Source organism: Chinchilla lanigera, unplaced genomic scaffold (genome assembly GCF_000276665.1).
Source record: "Chinchilla lanigera isolate Chin_1 unplaced genomic scaffold, ChiLan1.0 scaffold00061, whole genome shotgun sequence".
In the NCBI taxonomy this organism is placed as follows: domain Eukaryota; kingdom Metazoa; phylum Chordata; class Mammalia; order Rodentia; family Chinchillidae; genus Chinchilla; species Chinchilla lanigera.
This window is the reverse complement of record NW_004955462.1, coordinates 2,010,930-2,023,332: the sequence shown is the minus strand read 5'-3', so window position 1 is coordinate 2,023,332 and position 12,403 is coordinate 2,010,930. Positions and strand designations below refer to the sequence as shown.

The 12,403-nt window shown below is 35.6% G+C and overlaps 1 protein-coding gene across 2 annotated transcripts in view; it reads left to right on the top strand.

The window, feature by feature from the left end:
* The window catches only part of Mpp7 (membrane protein, palmitoylated 7 (MAGUK p55 subfamily member 7)), a 221,110-nt gene that overhangs the window by 131,141 nt on the left and 77,566 nt on the right, over positions 1-12,403 (top strand). For both annotated transcript variants that reach the window (XM_005398108.2, XM_005398109.2), the window contains exon 6: positions 5,863-5,994. In XM_005398108.2, coding sequence (XP_005398165.1) covers positions 5,863-5,994 — 132 coding nt within the window. The remainder of the gene's footprint in view (positions 1-5,862; positions 5,995-12,403) is intronic.

Below are 12,403 nucleotides of genomic sequence, written 5' to 3'. Positions count from 1 at the left end.
GTCCTAGACATCACATAGCTATAGTAAAGGCAAATGTCATAAGCTAATGACTTATGACATTTGTCTTTAGTAAGAGAGGAAGTTTATTACTTTCGTGTTAATTTTACCTTCTACAAACTGACTTGATAAAGATAAAAAACCAGAAATATTCTTTCTTAATAGTGCATAATTGTGTTTTTAATTCAAACTATAAAATTCAATGTGTTTCATAGTGTTTTAGTGAGGATGAGTATCTTTTGATATCCTTAGTGACTTTATTTCTGTGAACTGTGTATTCATAAACAAGGGGTGATCATCAGAAACAGTGAATGTTTACATTTTCAAAAAATTTTTGCAATAGAAGACACATTGCCATTAATGCTCCGTAGAATCCTCCCCATCACTTCAATCACACTTACCTCATTGTTCTTGCCACTTTCTGAAATAGTTCTGGAGCCGGGTGTGGTGATATGCTGCTGTAGTCCCAACACTTGGGAAGCTGAAACAGAAGGACTGCTGCAAGTTCCAGGCCAGCCTGGGCTCTATAGTGAGTTCAAAGCCAGCCTGAACTATACAGTGAGACCCTGTTTCAAACAAACAAACAAACAAACATAGTTCTGGAAATCCTCTTTCGGGAATGTCTTTAAAGGGTGTGATCAAAAAACAGTGAATGCTGACACTGGCATCCAGTGGAAAGACAAGTGTCAGAATTGTATGTCCTCACCCACCTTATTCATCGAATCTGGCACCCAGAAACTTCTGACTCTTCCCCAAAGTCAAAATAACCATGAAAAGCAAATGTATTAAATTGATTTGGGTCATTGAGACAGCTGTGAGAGTGCAACTAAAGACACTCACGAAAGAGGACTTCTAGAGCTGCTTCAGAAAGTGGCACAGGTGATGGGATAAGTATGTTTGGGGCAGGGGAGAGTACTGTGAGGGGGATTAATGGTAGTGTGTCTTGTACTAAAATTTTTTTTTAAATGTTAACATTCACTGTAGTTTTTGATCATGCCATTTCTTCTACACATCATTATTAAATGTACATTTTTCCTCTTTAAATGGGATCATTGAATGCACTACTCACAGTTGGATTTTTATTTTTTAACATTTTGAAATTTTGGGTACTTCTCTTTGGATCAGCATAATTGGTTAACTTATTCTTTAGAAATGGAGCTTTCTGTTATTTAAAAAACATATTATGTACATTTTTTGGGTATTACAGAATTTTGTGGTATGTTGGAGCTGATATATTTTTATTAGGTTAATAAATTGTTGGCTATTAAGAGTTCTACATTTTAAGTTTTTAATAGCTATAGCTGGCTCTATTTAAGACAGATTCTTTCCATGTACAATAATGCATGAGATCTGTTTCCCCATTAGTTGTGATTGATGAAATTAATCACATGAGCCCTGTTGGTTAGTATTCTTTTTCTAGCATTACTAGTTGCCCACTACCAGAGCTGGATTGTTTGGGTTTTGCTTTTTGTGTTTAAATGGATGGTAGTTTCTAGTTTGATTCATATTGGTTGTAGGATATAGCATATGTACTTTAAAATTTGTTACATATTTTTGTCTGCTAATTTGATCAACTTTCATAAATATACCATAGCTATATGAAAATAATATTTTTATTTAAATGTGGTCCTGTACAAGTTTATATACAAAGTTAAATATACAAAGTGATTCTTGAAGAACTAAGATAATAATTATAATTAATTATAACAAGCATTGTTATAGAACAGGCTTTTGCCAAGTGCCTTCACATATTATCTCTGTAATTATTATGACACCATATTAAGTAAGTTTTAACAGTAATTCTCTTTTAAATATTAGACATAAAGCTCAAAAGTATCCATCCAGAAACTAGACTAGCATATAACTTTGTGTGAGTGTGTGTGTTCCATGGATTTCCTGTTATGTACTCAAGTATGTCTTTCTTATTGATGTCCAAGGTGGTCCTGTTTATGTGTCTCCAGCAGATAGCACTGTACTTACAGCATAGGTGACTCCCAGGAAATTAAAGCCAATGTAAACAAATATTTGGAATTTTTATTTCATTATAGCCTTTCATATCTCTTCATATAATTCAGTATATTCATATGGTTTTAAAACTTTTTACTCATGTTTTTTACTTCATCATAGCATAAAATTGTGATACTGTTCTTTTTACTCCTTAGTAATCTCAAGTTTCTGAAGAATACCAATACTTTTCGCAAATAACCTGGTGCCCTCAAGTCTATAATGGTTAGGAAATGATTTGTTATTCTGTAACACTAATGTCTCCTGAGAAATGTCAAAAATTTTAAGGATTAATAACAATAAAAACTAATCTTATTAGTTAATAAAATAGCTACAAAATGTGATCTTACTGTTCAGGTAATAAAGTCCAGAAAAAAACAGTGAAATACAAAAGAAGGAACACATGATAAGAAAGGGAGAGGTTGTGATTAGCCACATGCTTGTGTAGGGGTGCAGTGCACAAGAGCAGTAATGGTGGTGTGTGTGGGATGTTGATAGAGGTATGCTGGTTTGCACAGATATTCTATTTCTAGGGACAGTGAAGATAGTTGTAATGAATATGAACCAGTCCTAGACATCACATAGCTATAGTAAAGGCAAAATAACCTGTATGAGTCATCACACTGGGGCTCATTTTGATAAAACAGCGAAGTGAGACTCTTCAACATGGTCTTATAATTTAGGAAATCAGGGAAGATTTGGTGGATTTTCTGTAAAGGCAAGAAGACAAAGATTTTTTTGTAATTTTTCAGCTTTCCAAAACATTCACTTACCAGAAATTACTCATTGCCTGAGCATGCAGGATGGATGAGGCTTCATTAAAGCATGCTGAAGGGAAAAGTTAAGCTTTCTTTTGGAGGAATAAATCAGTTTTACTCATCCTTAGAAGCTGGACACTTAATTCTGTGGACCTGACAGATACTTAGAACTTAGAGTTCACTCCAGGGGGTCTGAGGCAGTGAGAATTTGTGAGCCTGATGAGTTAGAAAGCCTCGTATTCAATTTCCTGCAGATTCTTCTGGGCAACAGGTAAACCCATCAGTTGTGATTGGTTGTTATGGCATATGGAAACACAATTTCCATTTTAAGTTTTGCCTTTTGAAAGGAAAATCTGTATATTAAAAAATAAAATTGCCATGGTTAAAACAGGAAAATGGAGCACAAAGTAACTTTTAGTTGTCCAAATAAAAATGTTGCTAACCAACAATATTGTAAAGCAAAGCTGTTAAAAAAAAGATGAACTTGAAATCTGTAAGATTGTTTTGGAATCCAGAAATGGAAGTGAGTCCTGTATTCCTGCAAGTATTATAGTGGCTTTATTTTAAAAAATTTGCTCTGGCTATTCTCACTATGTTTCAATATATAATATATAACTCAATATATAATTCATAATTCTTAGTATATTTCAAGACAGTTACATACATTTCAAAATAGTGTATATTTTTAGTGCTCTTTGTCCTCACTATACGCCCCATCTGTCATTTTCCTCCGATCTAAAAGACTTTCTATAACATTTCTTATAATGCAGGTAGATTGCTAATGAATTTTTTAGCTTTTTTATGTCTTTAAAACATCTTTATTTCACTGAAAAAAATCTTTATTATTAAAAGATATTTTTGCTGGGTATAGAACTCTAGACCAACATGATATTCATAATATTTTGTTTATATTTCATTATATTTTGCCTTCATCTTTCATTGTGAGTGAAAGAAAACTTTCATTTAATTTGCTTTGCCTATAAATTTACTTTTTATTCAGCATCTAATCTATATTAATCTCATTTTGTGTGCTTTTTCCGTATTTCAAAGATTATAGTTTTAATCTCTACAAGCTTGATTTGAATTTTTATGTATTTCATAGCTTGTGTTCAGTCTTCTAGATTTTTTGAACATACAGTTGAAGTGTTTATTTCTATCACTTTATCATTTTTATTCTTCATTATGTGCAGTATTTTCTGCTCTTTTTGTATGCCTAGTAAGTTTTGATTGACTACCAGTCATTTTGAATTTTCTCTCATTTGATTATGGATATTTTTGTATTTCTTTAGATAATATTCTTGAACATTTTTTGTTTGTTTTTTTTTTTTTGGTACTGGGACTTGAACCCAGGGTCTTGTGCTTGCTAGGCAGGTGCTGTACTGCTGAGCTACGTCCTTGGCCCTTGGCCATTTTTCTGTAGCATGGTTATTTGGAAACAATTTGATTCTTTTATAGGCTTGCATTTAAGCTTTTTTAGTGAGACTATAGCAGCATTTAGTCTTGGGCTTATTTTTCTCACATTGAAGTAGTACCTAATTAGTAACCACTAAAAGCCAGCCTTTAGTAACCACTCTTTTACTCTCTACTTCTATGAAATCACCTCTACATGTTCTGCATGTTCTGTCAACTCTACATTAAAAAGGCTTGATTAGAAAATAGACACCAGTTTTCTTCTGTTTCACTAAATAGCAAATATTAAAACACATCAGCCTAAAAATTCATATATAATTGTAAGCTGTAAGCATTTATCTCAGCAAAGGACAAGATGCTGAGATCAAGAAATATAGGGACCTACTTATTTTTTCTTTTTTTTGGTACTAGGAATTGAACTCAGGACCTTACTCTTGCCAGTCAGGTGCTGTGCCACTGAACTACATCCTTGGCCTGGGACCTACTTTCATTTTGGCTATTCTGGCCAAGCTTCAAAGAGAAATAATTATTTAAATTGAGTGAAGAAAGTGGTAAAGGTTGAGAGGGTGTGCAAGACTTATCAGAGGATGTTAAAGAGTTTGATGTTCTCCCCAGTCTTGGGGGCAGCTTTATAAGGGTTTCAATCTTAAGGTAATCACCTTTACTACCATATGAATCATGAATTTGAAAATAGGCCAGAGTGAATGCAGCCAAACCAATTAGAGATCACTGAAGTACTCCAAGTAGAAATAATGGCATCAGTGATAGAGACCTGGAAACTGCTAGCTTTTTAGGTAAAAAGTGATTGGTTGCAGCTACTCAGCTTTGCCATGATAGCATGAAAGCAACCAAGACAATATATGAATAAATGTCACTATGTTTCAAGAATAGTTATTTACAAAAATAAGTAGCATGGTTTGCTGATCTTCTGTAGATTAGAGAGAAGAAAACAAATTTTAGTATATTTTTGGAGTAGATTTAACTTAGTATACTTTGGGGTACATGGGTGGGATATTAGGAAGGTGGGTGAGACAAGAGGTTTCATGATGATTTTTAGGTTTCTGACATGGATAGTGGTGCTTCTGGTCAGGAAACAGGTAGTGGAAAGTCTAAAACTCACTCACGTAAAATAGTAGTGACATGCAAAATTCCAATATTTTCCCCATCTTTGATCCTTAAGGACAAGATGTCCGTGTTTTGAAGGATGTTACCTCTGTACATTACTAGTAATGACTATAAATACTCTCATTCTTCTATACATGCCTATTTCACAAAATATTAAAGTGAGAAAACAAAAGAATCACATAGTGTGTTTTCTACACTCCTTCTGGCTCATTGACAGTGTATCCATAGCCTCATTTTCTCCCTCTCTGAAAAGTAACCACCCCTCCACCCTGTCTCCAGCTGCCATAGTCCTAAGGATAAAGCCAGGAACTAGGGAGCTAGAGCAGAGCTGCTCTGATTGTTTTCATGCACCAGTGGCTTTGGAGATGGAAGTGCTACCTTGTAGAGTGGCTTTTTGCAGCTCTGCACGTTACACTTTCAACTTCTTCTGTGGAGACTTCTTTGCATGTCATTGCTTTATTGTCATTGTAATGACAAAATTGTAATGCAGTTTTGATTTTCTTTATAGTCTCAGGTGTGGGGGGTTTCATATTTGCTTAATATTTTCCTGAATCTTTGTACTTTATAGGCTCTGCTCTCTGTGCATGACACTGTGGCTCAGAAGAATTACGATCCCGTGTTGCCTGCTATGCCTGATGATATTGATGATGAGGAAGACTCTGTAAAAATAATCCGCCTGGTCAAGAATAGAGAACCGCTGGTAAGTCTGGTCCACATTTCATGTTAAGGTATGAGTAGCTGTTGCGATACCAGCAAATTGGATGGGCACATACCAATTTTTCTTGCTTTTAAAATAGGCTTCCTCTGTGTCCTCCTCAAACTTTGAGGTAAATGAAACATTTCTGTCTAAAAAACATGATTTGGGAAAATTAGAATGAAGTCAAATAAAATAGCAAGCATCCTATTGATTACTAATAGCAATAATTTTGAAAACAATGAGCTATTGATATTTATTAAAAAATATAACATGCACCAAGTATGGGTAATTTGAAATTAAATGGTGTAACTAAAAGAAATTGTTGATTAATTTTAAAGTAAAACAAATTATTTGGTCAAGTGTCCGATATTTCAAAATGTAAATATAATCATCATATAATCATTTATTTTTACGCCAGAATTCATAGTGTTGACCTATGTGAAGGTTGTGTGAGGGGTAAAACAATGACCTCTGCCACTAGACATGTGTTCCTTTGCCCAGATCCTGTGAATGTATCACCTTACACAGCAAGATGGACTTTCTGTGACTAAGGTCTTGAGATGAGGAGGTTGTACTGGATTATCCAATGTAACCAACAAGTTCTTAGAAAAGTGAGAGAGAGAGTAAGCAGTAGGGTTAGAGGGAGAGATGGACATGTGATGACAAGAGCAGAGGTCGGGGTGACAGACGTGGTGATGAGTCATGGAATCATGAAAAGCAAGGAGGCCTGGTTCTCTCCTGGAGCCTCCAGAAGGCGAGATGGCCTTCCTTGTCTTTAACTCTGTGAAACCCCTGTGGCTTTTTGACCCTCAGAACTGTAAAATAACAAACTCGGATTAAGCCACTCATTTGTGCTTATTTGACAGGGCCAGTCCATATTTTATGAAGCTGTGTTCAAAAGAAAAATAATTTAAGTTGCATAGTCTAGCAGTCGATTTAAAATGTGTCATGTCCAATTTATTGCAATGAATGCATTTTTGTGTCCTCGAAGCAAGTAGCTTTTGATAATATAACAGATGGTAGCACGCTGTGCACTATGTAAAGTAAGAACTTCACATATATTTTATCCTCATAGTTGGTATAATTTTCCGATTTTACAATCTAGAAAAAACTTGTGTTCAAGGAAGTAAAGCAGCTCAGTAGAACTAAGATGTAAACTTAATTCTTTACCTTCAAATACTAGGTTTTTTTCTTTGTATCATATTGTGTCTTTTGTACTCTTCTCCTTTGATAGTTTTTTATCTTCTTGTCTTAAGGGCTCCTTAGATGCACTGATAAATGGATTGAATTTTCATACCCATAAAAAACATAGATAGCTTACATTGTCCTCTATTGCTTGAGGACATTTATCGAGTTTCTGATGCTCATTCATGGACATCCTAGGGCTTCTTGTGTTCCTGGTTCAGATTCTTTACTTTCATGTTGTGAAGCACCTGCTTTTAGTCCATGGCTAGAGCTCTGTAGTGGTAACCTACATATCTCTTGACTTTTATTCTTGTCATATGCTTAGTAATTGGATGTAGAGGTGTAGAGAAAACTGACTCCAGAGCATGTCATCATAGAGTGACTAATTCTTTGTAGGTTCTATGCATATATCAAGCAAGGTTTTGTTTTGTAGTTTTGATAGATTCACTTCTCATGGAGGTAATGGAAAGACTGATTCAGTTGACGAGTTCAGTAATTCATTAGTAATAATTGCATTGATCAATCTTAGTTTTACTAGTTTTTCCTAGTTTTGGAGGTGTTAGTTTGGTGAGCTGACATTTAGAGAGTCATCAGCATTTGTCTTTATGACCCTTCAAACTGCCTGCTCAGAAGTTTTAGTTCAATCTGCTATTTCTTTTACATATGAAAGAAATCCAGTGAACAGTATAAAATAATTTGTCATAGTTTCTTACTGAATATACTATATACCCTTTTGCTAAAAAGCATGGAACAATAGAAACAAAGTTCAAGGAGGTGGTAATTATTCATCTATTGTCCTTCTTTTCTTACTATGTATTATAGTGTATTTAAGGTGTGAACTAGAGTAACGGCAAGAGTTACTTGTAAGTTGGATTTGAAGTGACCAGATAAATCTTGAATGAAAAGGACAAGCAGAGAGAGGTCACAAAGTAGCACAGCAGGTTTTTATTTGGGAGATTAGAAGTACTGGCTTTCAGTTAGAGGAAAATGCAGGGGATAAAAACGAAGAATTTCCTTAAAAGATCACTTCCAGTGATAAATTGCTTAAAAAAAGAATATTTCTCTTGAGTACGAAAATGTTTTCCAGATTTGTAATATTTGTATATTCAGGAGATAGTTTAAGCATTTCTCAAATTTTTCAGTTTCTTACAGTATAGTATGGTACAATTTAGCAACTTTGAACTCCACCCTAGTTAGTAACATTTTCCTTTCTATTTATGCCCAAATGAGGAGGTATTGAAAATGTTAGGTCTACATGTTCCTTTGTTTGTTTATTTGTTTGAGATAAGGTCTCACTATATAGTGCAGGCTAGCCTTGAACTCACTTATGCAGCTCAGGCTGGCCTCCAAGCATGACTATCCTCTTGAGGTAGGATTACAGGCCTGCCCTACCACGCCTGGTTGAGGTCTATGTATTTTACTCTATCTATAATTGCCATTCTGCTTACTTACTTATCTTTATGTTATTTAAATTGTTTTTTCTGGTTTTGTGTTTATTATTTAAAAGTAAATTGGTAACATTTTTTCCCACCAAACATATGCAGATAACTTCTTTAAACTCAAGCTTTAGTTTTCTATATTTACTGCAATTTAAAGTCACCATGAGGATTTTTGACTTTCTTATTTAAATAAAATATTTTAGTGATTCTTTATTTTCTTAGCCAAACAATGTGATTTCATGTTTTATGTTTCAGAAGCTGTATTTAAAACAGACAAACAAAAAACCCCAACTTCCTACGGGATAAGAGCCTTTAACTAGGTTAAAGAAATTCCCAAGGTTATTTATTGTGTATTCTTTTCTTTAAAAAAAGTATTAACATTTTAAATGCCATTTTTAATAAAATCCAGTAAGGAAAATTACTTGTCTTGAGCTTTTTTCTCATCTAAATGTATAATTGCCATATTGTTTTCACTTTGACAGTTTTATAAAAGTAAGGTAAGATTATTGGGTGAATAAATTCAAAGTTTAAAACATGTATTACACAGAAAAGTAGAAATGATTTATGCTAAATATTATTTGTCATATGATACTTGTCAGATTGGAGAAGTTACTGGAGGAGCTATTATATGGCAAAGCAAAAGGGCAGATTAAAGAGTCAGGCATGCAGGTAAAGGAGTTCAAGTAGTAAAGAACAGAAATAGGCAAAGTGAAGGAAGCCAGGCTGGTCAGGAAACTGTTGGCAAATGATTCATGAGGAAAGGACATAAATACTGGCAACTGAGGGATAGGTTACCACTGAGTACGCTTGTCTATTAGACCTGGGTGCAGTGTGGTGACATGGATCATGAGTAGCAGGCTTGCACTTGGTGACCTGTGTGAGGAGAGATTTTGTCACTTATTTGTTCTCCTCTCACAGTGGGTCATTTACCTCTCAGGCTTGGTATCCTCATAAGAAGCTCGGGAGATGCCCTCTTCAAGGGTACTTTGAAAATGAACTGAGATAGAATGTATTTGAAGTGCTTTATAAGCTGTGAGGTATCATATAAATGTTGCACAAAATGATAAAGCTAGAATCTAGACTGCTGTTATGCAAAGAGAGAATGATTACCCAGGAGAACAGGTGACAGCACAGATCATGCAGGTATTTGGCAATGGAGAAGAAAAGAGTTAGTTCAAAGGGAAGGATGGATAAAACAGCCAAGAGAAGAGGGGAAAAACATCAGTCAAAATATGAAGAGCAGAGGTATCCTACCTCCTCCTGTGTGACTCTGGAGCAGTTTATATTTGTTTTGTCCAGAAAATTGAGATTTAAGCAAGTGAAGAAACTAAGATTCTGTTAGTTACTGAGTGGATTGTGGTACTATTTTTATTGTTTCTTGTTCTCTTGATTTTTTGAGAACAGTAGTTTTCAAATTTTGGTATTATAAGAATGACCTGAGGTACTTACTAACAATAGATATTTCTGAGCTCTGTCCCAAAAGATCTATTACACCAGGAGGTTTTTGGTGAGACTTGGGAGTCTTGATTATAAAAAGTGCTTGAGATGTTCTTATTGCACACTTGGTAAATACTTATTTCAAAATCTTAACCTGTAATTGCTGTGCTGCCTGCTTAAGGAGACCTTGGTGGTTTGTAGGAGATAAAACTTTTATTTAAGAAAATCATGATAATTTGTGCTAGCAGTCTTCCTTTATAAACCACTTTACAAAGTTAACAGTGAACAAGAATATAACCAGAATTTTTTTTTTTTTTTTGGTTTTTCTCCGGTACCGGGAACCGAACTCACGACCTTGTACTTGCCAGGCAGGCGCTTTTGCCGCTGAGCTAAATCCCCAGCCCCTATAACCAGAATTTTAATCTCTCAATCTAACTGAAATGCTCAGTATTCTATTTTCATCAAAGTAGCATACAATAAATTTAAAATAATTATGCAAAAAAGTGTAATTTTTCAGAATATTATATTCCACTTTAATTCATTTACATTTGCAGATTATGGCATAGAGTTTACAATTTCTGTCCAGGGTCATATATTATGCTGCATACTATTGAGTTTGATCTTTCCTACACATACGTTGTACTGGTAATACATTGTAATAATAGGGGTATGGAAAGCAATTTGTATATAGAGGTCTTCAAGTGAAGAGGAAAATAGAGAGTTACATTTTTATTTCTGGGGTCCTATGCCAGCCTGCACCTAACTACTCCCCTGAACAGATTTGTCTTCCTGTCTTCCACCAGTGCCAAGTACATGTTACCCCTATCTGACTGACCTTACCCTGAACCTGTACGTTATTTTAAGCACTTGGTTCCCGCAGCTGCTAGCTTGCTCCACCCTGAGCTTGTGTGCTTCCTGTAACTGAGCTTGCCTGGAGTTTGAACTTGCATACTTGCAACATGTATGATGTCGTTTTCTCTTGGGCCAGATGGTAATAATGACATAAGATGTAACCAGTCGATAACTGCCAAATACTCTGCTTCTGTACTTCCCACTTGGAGGCTTCGTATAATCCCTAAACTACCAGACATTGAGGCCTGATACTTTCAGAATGAATTCTGATTAGGTCCGTCGATGTTAAATAAATCTGCTTCCAAATTCTGGGTGACATTTCAGTGTTTCTGTTTGCCACTGCACAAGAAGAAAGGGTTCAAAATGCTGATTGAAGCTAATGGCAGTATCCTATAGAAAGTGAAATTGTTTCTCAGGCCCAAGTTTACCCTCCAACAGAAGTGGGATCAGTCGGTGGCAAGCCTTTTCTATCAGGGTCTGTATCTATAGCAAAATAACCCTTAAGTGTTGGAGGACTCTTCTTTACACTTTATAGAAATGACTTCATTCTGCCCATGGTATTACAAAACATCTTTGTGCCAATGACTCCCAAGACTATTTCTTTTCCAGAGCTTTCTCTTGACCTTTAAATTTGTATAATCCATCCTTCTACTCAGTATCTGCATTTGGATGTCTAATAGAAATCTCGGTGTTCACATGTCCAAAAATACACTCCTGATCTTTGATCACAAACCTGTTCCACCCATACCATTTTAATTGATGGCAATTCAGTCCCTCCAGTTGCTCAGCCCAAAAGAGCAATTGATCCTTCTCTTTCACATCCCATAGCCAATTCATTAGGAAATCCCTTTAGCTCTACGAAAAACACATCCACAGTGCTTTTTATTATCTCTATTCCTGCCACTCAGATCTAAGCCACCATCATCTGTCTCCAGGATAATTGTAATGACCCAGTTTCTTTCATTGCTTGAGCCCTTGCTGATTGTTTTTTAATTAGTGTATGTTTATAATACATAATGGTTACATTCATTTTGGAGAATTGATACACATATATGGCATATCTTGACCATTTTGGATTCCTTTACCCCTAGTACAGTAGGTACTGCTGCTCACAGCCATGCACATTCTCCCTTTCTCCTCCTGAGCCCAATCCAGTATCCCCCCTCACATGGTCTGCAGAATGCTGCATAACACAGCTCCCTGACCCTGCCTGGCCTCATCTTCTACTGCTTCTCCTTTCACTCTGCTGCAGCTGCACTCTCTGCTGTTCCTTGAACATTTTTTCCATTCACAGATTCTCCTTGGCACCTACTGTTTCTGCTTTTTTCCCCTTTGGCTAACACTGTCACTGTTACTTCTTTCCAGTCTTTCTTTATTGAGATGTCGTCATCTTAATGAGACTCGTGTCTTCACATTATCTCCCCTCCACTTGCTGTGGCATCCTGACCTCCTTACTGTCCTCTTACCTCTGCCTACCTCCAGAGTGCTTACTGCATTCT